General features: G+C 54.3%; 2 protein-coding genes across 2 annotated transcripts; both read right to left on the bottom strand.

Moving 5' to 3' along the window:
• Positions 1–8073: 8073 nt before the first annotated feature.
• On the bottom strand, positions 8074–9567 carry LOC123429911 (aspartic proteinase nepenthesin-1-like). Its single transcript, XM_045113884.1, has one exon. It carries the CDS (start codon positions 9495–9497, stop codon positions 8178–8180), a length of 1320 nt encoding a protein of 439 aa, XP_044969819.1. The 5' UTR covers positions 9498–9567; the 3' UTR covers positions 8074–8177.
• Positions 9568–15169: 5602 nt separating this feature from the next.
• LOC123429910 lies at positions 15170–16259 on the bottom strand. The gene is made up of 3 exons (XM_045113883.1): positions 16171–16259; positions 15932–16078; positions 15170–15840 (listed from the first exon to the last, which is right to left on the bottom strand). The coding sequence occupies exons 1-3, from the start codon at positions 16228–16230 to the stop codon at positions 15340–15342; spliced, it is 708 nt and encodes a 235-aa protein (XP_044969818.1). The 5' UTR covers positions 16231–16259; the 3' UTR covers positions 15170–15339.
• Between the last annotated feature and the right edge of the window lie 242 nt (positions 16260–16501).

The following is a 16501-nucleotide window of genomic DNA, read 5'->3' as shown; positions in this document are numbered from 1 at the left end:
GGAGCGGCAAGAAAGACAAAAGAGAAAGAAGGAAAGAGAGAAAATGGGAAGGATGAAGGCGCAGGGTCCGGGAAGGGTTTTCTCGAAACAGGATTTCGCCCCGCTTTATATATAAAGCAAAGATTCTAGCATCCACACAACCACAGCCCAACAGAGTGATAAAACATAAAAAACGCTCGGGCAACAGCACAGTCACGCCCAAGAAAAAAAAGAAACAAAATATGCCATCATAGGGGAAAGCTAATCAGCATGCGAGTGAGCGGAGAGCCGTCGGGCGGACGTCATCAACGCGTCCAGATAGCGCTGAAGCCGGTCTCGGGTCCTAGCGAGTGGATACCAGTGCTGCAAGAAGGCAAGGAATTTGAAGAATGAGTCAGATGCATGCCACTCAAACACCCGCTCAATCACCATTTTGTTGCGAGTAGTCCAAAGAGTCCACATCATCGCTGCAAAGACCAGCCAGAACAGTCGGCGCTTACGGCCAACCTGGATGGCCCTTACGTGCAGAAATTCTGCAAGGTCATGAGCCTCCCACTCTGGTCCCAGAGCCTCACGCACAAAGCACCAAAGGGCATGTGCCGCAATGCAGGAGAATAGAATGTGAGTTCTAGTCTCCGGGACGTGGCATAGGGGACAAGTGGTGTTACCCAGACCATGGCGTTTCAGCACCTCGGTCCCTGAAGGCAAACGATCGCGGAGGAGCTTCCAAACGAAAATCTTGATCTTCACGGGCAATGGTGCCTTCCAAAGTGGGGATAACCACGGAAGGACCAGCATCCGGCACAGTGCCAGATAAGCCGAACTAACGGAGAATTCTCCCGAAGGAGAAAGACTCCAAGAAACACTATCACTGACCGACGAGTCTGGGAGGGGAACCACTGCCTGCAAGATCTCCCAATCCTGGACCGAGGGGGCGGTGGAACGCAAAATGACATCCGTCCTCCAAGGCAGACACAGAGACAAGGACAGATCGATCGACGCAAATAGCAAAAAGCCTCGGAAATCGCAAGCATAAAGGTTCTCCATCCAGCCACGGGTCCAACCAAAACTGGGTCCCAGACCCATTGCCCACCGAGACCCGCAGACCCAACCTAATATCGTTCTTGATGCCCTCGATAGATTTCCAGAACTGTGACCCAGTCGCGAGCGAGCAGGCCAAGAGGGGCCTACCCCGCAGGTACTTGGCCTCAGTCGGTTGTAGCCACAAACCCCCATCTCCCTGCAGGATCCTCCACACCCAACACAGCATGAGGGCAATGCTCATGCGGCGGGATGCAGGGATGCCCAAGCCCCCTCGGTGTTTCGGCAGGCAGATATCGGCCCACTTCACCAAGTGGTATTTGGGTCTACCATCCCGTGCCTGCCAGAAGAACCTAGCCAGCTCCTTGTCAAAGGCGCTATGCACACCTTCGGGCAAGATATACATCCCCATCATATACATGGGGTGGCTTGCAAGGTTAGAACTAATGAGGACGGTCTTGTTGCCCTTAGACGTGAACCTGCCGCACCAGGGCTCCGCACGGGATGCTACTCGTCCCACGAGCGGATCAAACCCGCTAACCAAGATCCTGGACTCAGCCAGGGGCATCCCCAAATATGAGATGGGGAAGGCAGCCAGCTTGCAGTTAAGGTTGTCAGCGATCCTCTGATGCTCAGCCTCGGAGTAGCCAAGGACCACAACCTCACTCTTATCAAAGTTAATCTTAAGTCCACACATTTCCTCGAAGCAAAGCAAAAGGAACTTAAGATTAGCAATGTCCGAGTCGGAACCTACGACCATGATCATGGTGTCGTCCGCATATTGGAGGTGGGAAAGACCACCACCCGAGATGAGGTGGCCAACCACCCCCTGAATATGATCGGCTAGCTTGGCCTTATCCAGGATGCCAGCAAGGGCGTCGACAGTGATGTTAAAAAGCAGGGGGGATATAGGATCCCCTTGCTTTACCCCCGTGGAAGCCTGGAAAAAGGGGGCCACTTCACCATTGATGTTGATCGCCATGTTACCAGATCTGACCAGTTGCATGATCTAGGAACACCACCTCTCGTCAAATCCACGTCGTTGCATCACCAACCTCAAAAAGTACCAATCAAGACGGTCATACGCCTTCTGGAAGTCCAATTTGAGGAAGACCCCCTTGAGCCCCTTGGACGCCACCTCGTGGACAATCTCGTGGAGGGCAAGAATCCCATCATGAATCTGCCTGCCCTTCAGGAATGCAGACTAGAGGGGGTGAGCAATCCATTCGGCCACAGGGGACAGACGAGTGGCGCAGACCTTTGCGAAGATTCGCGCCAACACGTTAATCACCGTGATGGGAGGAATTGCCGGATATCCGAAGCCCCAACTACTTTGGGGGTGAGAGCAATGACGCCAAAGTTAATCCTGCCCATGTCCAAGGTGCCTATATAGAATTCATGGAACATGGGCATGATGAGCGGGCTCAGGGTCTCCCAGAATCTCTGGAAGAAGACAGCCGGGAGGCCATCCGGCCCCGGGGCCGAGCACGCCTTCATAGAGGCAATCACCTGACCCACCTCCTCCGAGGAGAACAGGAGAGTAAGCTCTGCATTCTCCGCGTCGGACACCTGACCAGCTAGCGGCCAGAAGCCCTCACAAAGGGAGGTGCCTCCACGCGGCTCAGCCGAGAACAACTCCTTATAGAAAGAGTAAATATGGGATGAGATGTCCTCTCGGCTTTCCAGGAGAGCATCCCCATCCCAGAGGAAAGGAATGATGCATTTCCGCCTACCACCATTAGCAATGTCCTGAAAGTAGGCGGTGTCCGCATCACCCTTTAGGAGCCAGTTCTGGCCCCCTCGACGCTGCCAGAACAGTTCCTCGCTCTTGAAGATTTCCATGACCGAGGTCTCGAGGGAGTATCTCCGGATCCAGTCGTCCAGGAACAGACCCGACCCGTCTTCCAAGTCATCCAGAGCCTTAATATGACCCAGCAGGACCCCTTTACGGGCCCGGAGGTCAGCACCCAAGTTCACACCCCAGCCCTTCATGGACTGTCGAGCCAACTCAGCACAGTGGTGCCATATATCCACCGCACAGAAGACATGCGGTGGGGACGAGGCCGCAAGACACCAGCGGTCGTGAACCAGCTTGCAGAAACCAGGCTGCTCCAGCCAGAACGTTTCAAAGCGGAAGCAACGGGATCTAGGGGGGACCCTTCCCCCGACGAGAAAATCAGGGGCGTATGGTCGGAGCCAATCCGCGTGACCGCCTTAAGGCCACAAAGATGGAACATCACTTACCATTGGGCCGACACAAAGACCCAATCCAAGACACTCCGGATGGGGTCCGCCTGTTTATTCGACCACGTGAACCTAGCCCCAATGCGGGCTATCTCACGGAGCGCCAGGTCCGCAATGCAATCATTGAAGAGACGCATTCGGGGCCGATCCACATTTGGAGAGTTTTATCAGAAGCCCACCTAATCAGGTTAAAGTCGTCAGCCACCACCACCGGGGTGGTGCACCTCTCCACCTTGTTTTTCAACTCGGCAAGGAAGTCGGCCGAGCGGACATGGTCCGCCGGACCATAGACGATAATCACCTCCCAACTGAGGTGAACTCGTCGGTCAGTGACGGACATGCTCACGAAGAACTCCCCACGGTCCATGTCCTCAATCGAGAACACATCCTCCCTAACACCAAACAGGATTCCCCCAGAGTGGCCCGCAGCAGGGAGGCACTACCAGGCAAACTGGTGACGGGAAAGCCTATGGAGCTCATGCATGCTAAAATCCTGGCAAATCATCTCCTGTAGTCCCACTATGTCAATCTCTTCCTGACGCAAATACTCGATGAGCTGCCGCCGCCGGCCAGTGATGCCAAAGCCCCTGATGTTCCAACATAGGAGCTTCATTTAATAACCTCGTCTGGATTCCTAGGCCCCGCAAGCGGGGCCGATCTAGCCCGCCCGTCAATCGCGGGACGGGGGATAACCTTAGACGGATGGCCACGCTGCCCCCGCGCAGCGGGGGCAGCCGTGACCCCCGGTCCGAGGGAGGTGGATCGGGAGCTAGACCTACGCACCTCGAGGCGGTGCTCCGTGGGGTTTAGGCGTGTGGGAGGTCGACCGCGTGGCTCCCTCAGCGGGGAGGGAACTAACATGGAAGTCCCAGCCATAGTTGCCAACGAGGGGGCAGTACCACCCCTGGTCTCTCTATGACCAGGGTCAGTGGTCTCCTGGGAGCTGGGATCACCACGCGCAGCAAAGGCACGGGATTCCGCCAGCGCCCCCTCAAGCTTCTCCTTGGCGCAAATCGCGGAAATCTGCTCCAGGATGGGCCCCTTCTCACCCCGAAACACAATGCCACTATCGGAAGCCACTTCAGCCAGATGGGACAACGACTTGCAACCAAGAATGGAGAACCGAGAGGTCGAGCGAGAAGGAGCGAGAGGGAGGGAGGAGGTACCTGGGGACAGGTCAAGCGCGCAGGGAGGCCTTCTCCTGGATCGTAGTGACCCAGCCATCTAGGAGGAGGCGCGACTGGCTGAGCCTCGCACGCTGACGCGCAGACACCACCGGAGAGTCCGCACCACGAGCCTTGGGGCCAGCAGCCTCCGGGGTCACCGCCAACAGACCCAAGTCTAGGGGCGACGGCAGAACCCGCTCCGGGGATCCCAAGGTTGGAGAAGGCGACCCCGGCGAGCGCGAGTAGCAGACCACCCCCGGAGAGCGCGGCGATGACAAGGGGCACACCTCCATCCCCACACTCAGCACGTCCGCCTCCTCGAACTCCAGGTTAGCGGCCGTAGTAGTGACAGGGAGGAGCCGCCCAGGACCTCCCCTTGTCCACGACCACCAGGTCAGAGATGACCGGCGGGAGCCCGACGAGGACGACGGGCTCACTCCCAGACGCCACCCGAGAGGCCACCCCTGGCAGTGCCGAAAGGGCCATCAGTAGTGGAGACCATGGTACGCCGGCCATCAGCCGCGACCGGCGGGACCCCGTCATCACCAACATCCTCCTCAAAAAAGGAGCTCTCCTCAGACGAACCCCCATCTCCATCCTACCCGTCATCACCAACAGCGGCACCAAGGGTCGGGCCGTGCAGGTCAACCGAGGCCAGGGACTCGAGCTCAAAGGTGAGGCGGCGCCCTCTGGAGCCAAAGTAGAAGATGAGGGACAGACCATCAATCTCTGCCGGGGCAGGGCAGAGGATCTCAATACGGGCAGGGCCATCATCCTCGAAGGAGGCCAAATCCGCGGTGACCAACTTGCCCACCGGCTCGGAGATCGCCTTAAGGATGTGCATTAGCTTGCCTCCCCGCGGAGCCGCCAGGCCACCCCTAGGAAGTCCGTAGACGAGCACCCACACCTTCTCCAGAGGCGGAACAAGCTCAGACTCCGCCGTCGCAGCATGAACGGAGATCAAGAACTTGTTGATGGGGTAGCGGATGAAGTCATGGGAGCACACCCGGAGCAGCTTGGCCGAGGGGAAGGGGACCGAGAAAACGAGTGGAGCCGTCTCAGTCACCTCCCATGTGAAGTCAGAATCACGAAAGTCCCCAATGTATGCGGCGAGCTCGGCCTGAATGAGGTCAGCCAAGATCACTAACCCAGGCGGCAGGACCTTCTCGGGGGCAAGGGTGACCGACGCCAAGTGTGGTCGTGCCACCTCCTCCTCGATCTCCGCATCCACAAAGTAGAAGCTCCCCCTCTTGGTCCCATACCCGAGATACGCTAGGGTCGTGGGGCACCGCAGGGGGCTTCACACTCCGAGCGAAAGTGACCCGCGCACCCACAGTTGATGCACATCGTGTCTTCGCGGGAGCGCTGGCGACCGACCCGATCAGGGGGCTCCGTAGCCACCTGCTTAGGAACCCCCACCGGAGCCGGACAGGCGGACACTCCACGGATCGCACCAGACGCCTTCTTCTTCTTAGGTTTCTTCTTCTTCTTGGCCAAAGCCGGCATCGCCGACTGCTCAGCAGATCGATGCCCCGGGGACCTACGACCGGGAGACCAGTCATCCCGGCGCGAGTCCCGTCCATCCACCCTAGATGGGAGCCAAACAGACCGACGACCAGACTTATGGGTCGGCCTCCGGTGCTCATCACGAAGCGGACTAGGGGCATCCCGACGAGCCTTGCGGGAGGAGCCGCCACGTCCCCGGCGCCAGTCCGGCTCCGAGGGCCTTGTGGCTGTCACCCGAGAGGCCGGCTCCCGAGGGGCCAGGCCGTCCCGGGCCCTAGCGGCTGCCGGCGGGTGCGCCACCAACTCGGCCCGAAGCTCGTCCTCCCTGTCGACATCCTCGCATCGCAGGCGGGCAGCCTCCCGGCGGCGAACATCCCCCCGCGAGCCCGGAAGCGGCAGGCGGGGGTTTCATGTCGGATCCCGGGGAGGCGGGGGGCGGCGCAGGGAGGTGCCGGAGTAGAACACCGGGGACCTCTCCGGCCGATCAGTCCCGCCCCGGCCGGAACGCGAGGAGGCCGCACCGGACATCACCTTCGGGGCAGACGCAGGAACACCGGACTCGGGCCGGGGCGCCGAGCTAGCCGGGAGCGGCCGCTTCGGCCTTGCCAGACCGTCTCCGAACGACCGGGGCATCAGCGCGTCCCGGTACGAGAGGCGTGGCACAGGGGCACAGGGGCTCGGAGCCGCGAAGGGAGGGGGCGAAGGGACGTGCACACCGGGCGCCGCGAGCAACGGCGCAAGCAGGGGACGGGTCGGCGCTGGCGAGGCGAGCACGGGCAGGGGAACTCGGGCGGGAGGCGGCATGGGAAGGGAGGCAGTGGCAGGTGGCGGCGCGGACACGGGCACTCGGGCAGGGAGCGGCTCGGCCTGGGAAACGCGAGTTGGCGGTGGCTCGATCTGGGAGCGCTGGAGGGTAGGGGAAACCCTACCCCAACGTTCCACGTCAGCGTGAGTGGCCGGCCACCCCGACCGCGGGCCTGGGCCGCCCCGTTGGACCCAGAGCTAACGGGCCGGATCGGCCAGCGCCAGGGCCCACGGCCTATTGGCCCATTCCAAGATTGAGTCCGCGCGCCTAGAAGCACCGAGCACCCGCCTGGGCCGAAAGCTCACCAGGTCCACCCCAATCCGGCCCACACGGGCGACGGCCGGCCCAGCCGCCAGCCAACGGCCCCATCGAGCTAGGGCACAACCCCCGCATCCTCGCAGCCCGGCCGGCCCCGACCATGCCTCCGGCACCGCCGGCGCGGACGAGGACGTGGCTCCGGCGACAACAGGGCAACCATCGGCATGGGGAACGGGCGTCGCTGTGGGGGATAACCCGGGCAACGCGCCGGACCTCGCTAGGGCAGAGGGGGGACGTGATCTGCCGGCCATAGAGGGTCATTGCCGCGGGGACGCCATAGCCAGCCGAGACGCCACCGACCTCGCTCGCGGCCTAGCCGGCCAAGCCGCCTCCAAGAACACGCCCAACTTCGGCAACGCGAGGGAGATCGGAAGTTCCATCGGCCCCGCATCATCCGGCTCCTCCGCCCAGTCGGCCCAAGCCTTCGGCGAGCGCTTGAAGGAGAGGGTGGGAGCGGCAGCGGCCGCCACCGGCGGAGAGACACGTCCCTGCCGACGGGAGGGGAGCCACCATGGCACACCGCCGGTGACCACCCTCGCTCAGAGCGCGAGGAACCTGTTCACCTGAAGATACCTAGATCCCGTTTCGCGGAAGACGACACTCCCCGTCGAACCGGCCCAAAATTGCGGCATCGGGCACGGGTGCTCACCTCGACGCGCAGAGAATCGCGTCCTCCGAGGCCGGCGGGGGTATGCGCGGGGCGGATTCGTCCCGGCGAGATTCCGCGCGACCGCGGCTGGATCAGAGGGCGGGCGCCGCGAGAGAAGTGTTTTGGGGTGGACCAGATTTGTCGTGATCGTATGAAAGGTCAAATTTATTTTTAAAATATATTCAGAATTTGTCTGATTTTTTGTTAAATTGTTATGTTTCTTTTCTTCATATAAGGTATATATATACGCAGGAATCAAACGTTGCCGTGCTGAATCGTGCGCCTTTATTAGCGTTTGCTAAGATACGTTTCTTCGCAAATTAACATGGCTTCGTTGGCGTAGGATTTCGATGCAACAGGCGGCAAAAGAAAGATGAATCGTGTGCCTTTTATTAGCGTTTGCTAAGAAACGTTTCTTTTTGCAAATTAACGAGCCGTCACCTGTCGACACAAGTAAGTTGCACCAATCCTAGAGCTCGCCGCATTCCGCTGGCTCGAACGACAGCACGCCCCCGTCAAGATCATACAGAAAGTGCATGCTCTGCTGCTGCAGGCTGCCGAGCACCGACATCCCCCGCATGCTCACCATCCCGAGGCAGGCCACCCCGGCGTTCCGGTCCTCCACGACATAGCTCTCCCTGGGAAACACCATGTCCGCGCCGTCCAAGTGGAACACCAGGCGCGGCACGTCCACCGCTTCGGTCTTCCCCTCCGGTGCAGCGAAGCAGAGGCTGAGCCCGAGGTGCGCGCCGCTGGCCAGCGGGAGCCCCACGCGTGCCGCGACCGCGCGGGCCAGCACAACGAACGCGCGCTCCTCCAGCGCGGTGAACGTTGTGCCGGAATCGATGATGAACCCGCCGCCGCCCATTGGCGACAGCTGGAAGGCGGCGGGGTCGATCGGCAGCAGGGTCTCGCCGACGGTGATCCCTTCCAGCGTGAGGTAGTAATACGAGCTCCTGCGCCCGCCGGCTGGGTTCGGCGCGAACGGCGTGGACTGGGCGGTGGTCGAGAGGGTCGCCGACGGGCCCAGGAAGAGAGGGCTCGCCGTCTTGTCGCTGAAGGGCGTGAAGCAGTAGGAGAACCTGGTGATGCCCAGCTGAGACGCCAGCGAGAGTGGCCCCCTTCCCATCCCGACTAGGCCGGACGAGTTGTCCGTGCTGCCTAGGTTCTCCGTGCCGCAGCCAAACGCGATGCCGCGCACGGTGGTGCCTGAGCCGAGCGTCAGCGTCTCGGTGGCGAGGGTGCCGTCTGTAGAAGTGCCGTCGCCATAGGAGAAGTAGTACGCACAGCCGGGATCGGGGGCCGAGCAATGGTACCTCGGGTTCCGGAGCGCCTCGCACAGCGATGAGCGGCACGACACGTTGGCGTATGTCGCCGACCTGGCCGGCGCGTACATTGGCGTCGGCTGAGGGAAGCACTTCCGGCAGGGCGCGTCGCACTGCGTCCAGATGAGGTCGCTGCCCGTGTCGAGGACGGCGGTGATCGGTAGTGGCGGCGTGCCGATGGCGAGGTCGACGAGGTACGTTGCCGCGCTCGCGTGAACGGCCGCTGTTTCATCAGCGCCGCCGCTCTGCAGCGTTGCAGGGGATGGCGGGGCCGCGGCGAGGAGGCTGTTGACGCGGCGGTGGCTCCGGTCGGCAGCGCGACGGATGCGCTCGATCCCCGTGAAGTCACCGCCGGTGTCAGCGTGCGTTAGCTCGAGGCGGATACCACGGCACGATGCCGAGGAAATGGGAAACGATGGCAATACGAGGAGCAACCAGAGAAGAAGACAACTCCCCGAGGCCATTGTTCTCAAGAAGAGATACGAGATGTCAGTATAGCTTATTGGTTATTTTGGGTTTTCTATCATTGCTGATGTAGTCATATTCATGTTTTAGATCGTGCTGGATAGATTTATACTTGACAAATGAGAAATGTTCTCGATGTTGGCTGTTACTGTATTTATTTGCAGCATGGATGATGGCTGCGAAGTGCATCCGCACGTCGCTACAACCTTTGTCGTCTGTCCGCCAGCTCTCTTGTAGATGGACGGTCCTAATTATTTGGATCTACCTCTTTCGTGTTTTTAGGCCAACATTACCGCGGAACCAGGGGCGGAGACGGGGACGACTAGGGGCCTGTTTCAACAATTGATAATACCTGAAGTATTTAATGTATATTTTTCTGATATGCGCGGTCTTCCTTGTCAACGGCTATATTTAAATCCTGGCTACGCCACTTCGTATGACCCCATCTGGTCCGGTGCATTTGTTTGGTGTAGAACAGACTATGGATAAATGTTCGTTTTTGTCCGTTTTCGATCCATCTCCAGCCCAAACTTACGCGGCGTTTGGGGAGAAACGGACAGCGCGCAGACGGGCAGGACGCACGCCCTTGTCCTCTCCTGGACCGTCTGTCGGGGCCTCTGCCGATTCATTCTCCCTCCCGCCCAAGCCTCCACTGGCCCCTCCCCGCCCAACCCCGTCGTCGGCGCCGCCACTATTATCCGGTCGCCTCCTCGCTGCTCGCCCCCCGGCCGTCCATACCAAAACCACGTCTCACCATGGCCGCCACCTGTAGCCCGTCGCCATCCGCCCCCGCTGCCTCGAGGTGATTCGCAGCCTCTTCGCCACCCCCGCAAGGTGTTTGACACTTTGCCCACAAAGGTATGGACGGTGGAGATGATTTTTTCTTCAACCACTTCATTTGTTCATCATATGATTCGTCCTCGAATGACGAAGAACTTGTGGTGGCTGCACTAGTCGTTCATGACCACATTCAAAGGAAGGGCCTCGGTACAGAGGGTCGGTGCCTGGCCGTGCGCCCAACCTGAACCGCGCGCGAGAGAGAGAGGCCACGCCTTGCTCTATGTTGATTACTTTGAGAATATCGCACTCTTCAAACCGGAGAAATTTCGTCGTCGTTTTCGTGTGTCAAGGCATGTGTTCAATCGCATCCGTGAGGAAGTGGTTCAGCATGACGCATTCTTTGAGTGCAAAACGGATGCCCTTGGCAAGCTTGGATTCTCCTCTTATCAGAAATGCATCGCCGCCATTCGCATGCTTGCATATGGAATTCCAGGCGATCTTGTGGATGAGTGCGTGCGCATGAGTGAGTCCACATGTCTGCTGTTAATGTACAACTTCTGCAAGGCCGTGGTAGCGGTGTTTGGCCCCGAGTACTTGAGGCAGCCAAATGTTGCTGACACAGAAAGACTGTTGGCAATCAACGTCGATAGAGGCTTTCCAGGCATGCTTGGTAGTATATATTGTATGCACTAGGAGTGGAAGAACCGTCCATTTGCTTGGTAGGGCCGGTACAAGGGTCATGTGAAAGTGTGCACTGTCATATTAGAAGCGGTGGCTTCACACAATCTTTGGATATGACATTCTTTCTTTGACATGGCCGGTTCTCACAATGATATCAACGTGCTGCAGCGTTCCCCAGTATTCGCTAGGCTTGCAGAAGGCCACTACCCACCTGTCAACTTTGAGATTAATGGCCATCACTAAAACAAGGGATACTACCTGGCTTATGGTATATATCCTCAGTGGTCAACTTTTGTGAAGACAATCTCAAACCCCCAAGGAGATAAGAGAAAGAGATTTGCCCAAATGCAAGAGAGTGCTAGAAAGGATGTGGAGCGTGCTTTTGGTGTGCTTCGATCCCGATGGGGTATCGTTCAAAACCCTGCATTGACATGGGATGAAGGGAAGCTTTGGGAGGTGATGATTGCTTGTGTGATCATGCACAACATGATCGTCGAGGACGAGCGTGATGACTCCATTTTCGACCAAGGATTTGATTTTCAAGGTAACAATGGTGAGCCCCCTGCACCAAGAACCGGCCACGTTTGAGCAGTTTACCCTATTCCATCGTGAAATCCGTGATTGGAACACTTATTTGCAGCTTCAAAATGACTTGGTTGAGCACATGTGGGATCACATTGGAAACCAATAGATGTACTGGTTAATTATCTTTATTCAAGACAATTTCTGATTTGGTTGTAAAACTATTTTATTCAAGACAATTTCGATTGGGTTATAAAACTATTTTTATTAGAGACAAATGATATTTGGATGTGCAAACGTATTTAAAACATTGATAAATATGAACGTATGGGCATATTGGCCGTGGCGGACAGGATACGGCCGAAGGATGCGTCAGCGTGTTGGGCGCACGGCCACTGCTTCCCAGGACAGACCCGGACACGACCCCATCGCCCGTCTCGAATGAATAGGATCCGGGCCAAACGGGCATCCGGATAGGGTCACGCGTTGGAGTTGGCCTTATAGGATAGTAGATAAGAAAGGACAGTTAGGCGATGGCTAGTGAGCCTGTCTTCTCCAGATATTTATGTGACCATTGAAAAAAAATGCGTTGAATCAAGAGGAAAACAGAAAACACATGTTAATCAAAGAAGAGCCAACGCGCACAACTTCAAATTCACGAGAGCTAGCCTAACTTAGTAGCTTTAATACTTTGTTATGTTATATTATAATCCAGATGTACTCAGTCGTGAAGTACATTTCTAAACATTATATTCCCTCCATCCCAAAATAACTGTCTCAAGTTTAATACAATTTTGTACTAGAACTAGTATAAAGTTGAGACACTTATTTCAGGACGGAGGGAGTATGATTATAAGGTGGCTTTGGGTGCGTTGGGACCCCATTGAGAGGCCATGGAAGAGGATTTTTTTTTCAAAACTAATATGAAGTTTGAAATAAATTTGAAAAGAATGTATCCGTTTTAAAAAATGCCAGAAGTAGCACCCTGTCAGCCTGTGGGTGGTCGATGGGGGACCTGTCGGCCTCTGGGTGGCCGATGGGGAGCTGTCGGCCTGCAGGTGGTCGAAGTGCCACCTGTCGGCCTGGGGGTGGCCGAAGAGGGGCCGTCGGCCTCCAGGAGGCTGAAGTGCCCCTCGATAGCCCTGCTGCCCCCTTCTTCCTCCTCCTTCCTCCTCATTTCTCGGTTTCTCTTTTCTCTCTCGTTTTTCCCCGAATTTGCCCCCCTCCGATCTCCTCCATCTTCAGCCCTTTTTCCTATTCAATCCACGGAATCAATAGATCCTACCCATCTTCACCGGCTTACTGTCTCATTTTGTGCGGTGCGGTAGTTTTGGATGGTGGAGTTGTGGATGGTGAGGTGAGGAGGTGGTGTGGTGTAGAGGAAGAAGAAGGTGGAGAGGAAGAAGAAGGGGACACACGCATCGAAGGTATACCAATTTTTTACTGTAGGTTCTTTTTAGTGTTGGTTTATTTAGTGTACGTATGTTTATGTTTGTATAAATTTGTTCGTCGCGAATAATGACAAGATGGCAATGTATGACAGGTAAAAAATGTTTGAATCTGTAAATTTGACTATTTATTATGGCCCTGGTAATGTTCTGTATAATGAGTTGGGGGTTGATCTTAGCGAGTTTAAGAAAGGGATGCTGACACTCTGAGACCCGGACAGACTGGACATTAGGCAGTTGAAGCACTGGTTGACTACTAGTTTTGGGTTGGATCCTGAAGTCTGTTCCGTCAGTATTCATGCATTGTGGACCAAATCCTGTAAAAATGTCAAGTGGGAGTTGATGCCGATAGATAGGAGCCAGCATTGGTTGTCCCTGTTAAGTCGTTCCAGAGACCGAAGAATCCACCCATATGTCCTAGTGCAACCAGTGGCGAAGGAGGATAATTTCGTACAAGTCAATGTGAGGTATGAACCAGGACAGGGTAGTCATGTATCCGGGTCACAGCCACCGGATGTGGATGCTATCCAAGCCGAGAAAGAGTCAAATTATGTGCCACACAATGAGACTCGGCAGATTATTCAGTCGATACTATTAGCTGGCTCTCGTGTTGCTGATGGGGATGAGGAAGGTGATGAAATGCAGAGGGTGATGGAGGAAGAGAACGAGGATGGGTTTGCGGAGGATCTGGATTCTGAAAATTCCAAGGATGAAGTGGATGTACCGATTCCTTCCGGATGGGATAAGGACATGCCGGATGAGACTCTATGGCAATATAATCTGAACCAAGTCCAGATCGGGGCTATGTTTGACACAAAGAAAAAATTGAAGTATGCGCTGATAAGGTGGGCTATATCTACGCAGAGGGTTTTCCGGACACACATATCGACTCCAACAAAATATATCGTGAATTGTGTTGAAACAGGTTGTCCTGCAAAGGTGCACGAGCACGTAGCAAAGTATAACATCACTGGGTTGTCACCAATGTGGTCCCACATAATTGTGTGAGGAAAAATCTGTTGGTTCGTCATCCAAACCTGAGTTCAACTCTCATAGCACAACTCATGTATACTGAGATAGTTGAGAAGAAAGATACGGAAGCAAAACATATCCAGAAAGCAGTGAAGGTCAGATGGAATTATGACATTCCATATGGGAAGGCTTGGAGGGCTAAGCAGAAGGCTATGAAGGAAAGGTTTGGGACGTTCTTTGACTCATATGATAATGTTGTCCGTCTCCTTGACATACTGAAGGAGAGGAATCCCGGCACTTATGTTAACATACAACACACGATGTTGGAGATTATACCAGATTAGAAGGTGTTGAAACGAGTATTCTTCTCTTTAGGTTTGTGCATCGAAGCTTTCCGGCATTGCCCTTCTGTGATGTTTGCGGGTGGTACATTCCTGACTGGTCAATACAAAGGGCAAATCCTTACTGCTATTGGTGTGGACGGGAGCAACCAAATCATCCCACTAGCCATGGCATTTGTGGAGGGTGAGAACTTTCTGAGCTGGGTATGGTTCTTCCGGCAAGTTAAAATTGCGATCGTGAAGGACCGACCAAACGTGTGTGTCATTCATGACAGACATCCTGGTATATTAAAGGCCGTGAAGACACTAAGTAATCCAACAGCTGACGAGCCAACACCTTGGAAGGACTTGCAAAGCCGGTGGTGCATGCGCCATCTGGGTGCAAAAATTTTCTCACAGTTCAAGAACATACGGTTGATGAACTTGTTCAAAAAGTTATGCAAGCAGAACCAGCAGCGCAAATACGAATTTATTTGGTCAAAACTAGATGAGTTTACTAAGAAGCGGGTCCTTGCTAGGAAGAAAATGGAAAAAGACCAGGTTAAATTAACAACACTCATCTCGGAGCTAGAGGAGCCAGTAGGTCTTTGTGACTTGTCAGCAATTGAGCATCCTAATACAAAGTGAAAGAAGGGCAGGGCAATAAAGCATTTTTCTGAGTGGATAGAGAAAGAGCCTCCAGTGAATTGGTCTTTGCTGCATGACACCCATGGAGCCAGGTATGGCCACATGACAACCAATCTTGCAGAGGTGTATAACTTTGTACTCGGAGGGAATAGAGCATTGCCAGTGACAACTATTGTGGAGGGTGTATTCCATGGGACTTTGAGATATTTCAGAGAAATGCACGAGTTAGCAAAGAAGCATATTGAAGTTAATCAGAACACACCTTATTGTAGCCGTGTTATGGAGTACATGGATCAGAAGATAAAGAAAGCAAAAAAGCACTGGATAATTCTGCTGCATAATTCAATACAAATTCTAGTGCTGGATAGTTCAACTACTGAATAGTTCAACTACTGGATAATTCAATACAAATTCTACTACTAGATAGTTCAACTACTGGATAGTTCAATACAAATTCAACCATTACATACTTAAAATTCATCACAGATCTCCTTCAACTTCTTCACCTTGTCCTTATAGCCATGGTTCTGTTTCATCATATCAGAAATGATGTTCTCCAGCTTCTTCTCTTCCTTCTTTTGGTCTCTCTCTAGCACAAGCTGGTCCCTCTCCTTCTCTGCCTTCGCCCTGAGTACCTGATGTAGATTGGTGGAAGAATGGTGTGCCAACTTCTTCTTCTCAAGCTCCTCTTTCAGATCACTGATAGCCAACCTAGCACTGCCAAGCTCACTAATAGCCTCCTGTTTGTCAGCCACCATTTTTGCAAAATCAAGTTTGAAAAAACGAAGCTCTTCCTCCATCCTCCTCTTTTCTCCAACTATTTTGAATTTTTCTTCACCCAGCTTCAGATTATCTCTGATTCTGTCCTCGTTTTCTTTGTCATGCATGCTCCACAATTGACATATGCAAAATTGCATAACAACTGACCACTCAGGGTCTATCCACTCCAGATAGCAGCACTTTTCTTCTGCCTAAAATTCAAAACAATTTCAGTGATTAACATACATGAAATTGACTGGAGCAAAAAACTAACTAAGATTAACTAATTACAGTGCAACATACCTTCTCCTTTGCACAAGGAAGAAAACGCCGTCCAGTGTCAGTAGATTGAAATGCAACTTGCCTGAGGCAAGGCTCTAGATGCATACGACGAGAAGATGGTTCATGAGCAATGCCACTCCATTCATAGCATGGGATAGTCCTAGGAAGCTAAAAACAAAAGACATCAAACTGTTTTGAAATCCCAAAATGAAGAACGGTAAACCTACCCCGTAAATGCTGGAAACCCGAAATTAACGTACCTGGCTAGTCACACTATCGTCATCCCAAGAAGAGGTTGATCCCTCGCTCCAAGAAACCATGACAGATTAATTGGCAGAACTAAATCTACCGGAGAACCTAAATATAAATAAACAAGTTAACTAGCAGATTTAATATCTAAAAATATTTAAACAACTTAACTATTTTAAACTACTTAACTGAGTCACCTAAATATATCCAAATCTACCGAAGCCTACGGAAACGATTGTTGAATTTATCTTTGAAACGTGCGAAGAAACGACGAACACTGAACGACCACCACCACCTTTACCCACACCTCCACCTCTAAAATGAGACCGTAGGCCGGTGAAG

Source organism: Hordeum vulgare, chromosome 2H (genome assembly GCF_904849725.1).
Source record: "Hordeum vulgare subsp. vulgare chromosome 2H, MorexV3_pseudomolecules_assembly, whole genome shotgun sequence".
In the NCBI taxonomy this organism is placed as follows: Eukaryota; Viridiplantae; Streptophyta; class Magnoliopsida; order Poales; family Poaceae; genus Hordeum; species Hordeum vulgare.
Note: the sequence above shows the minus strand (reverse complement) of the source record. Positions and strands in the feature narration are given on the sequence as shown.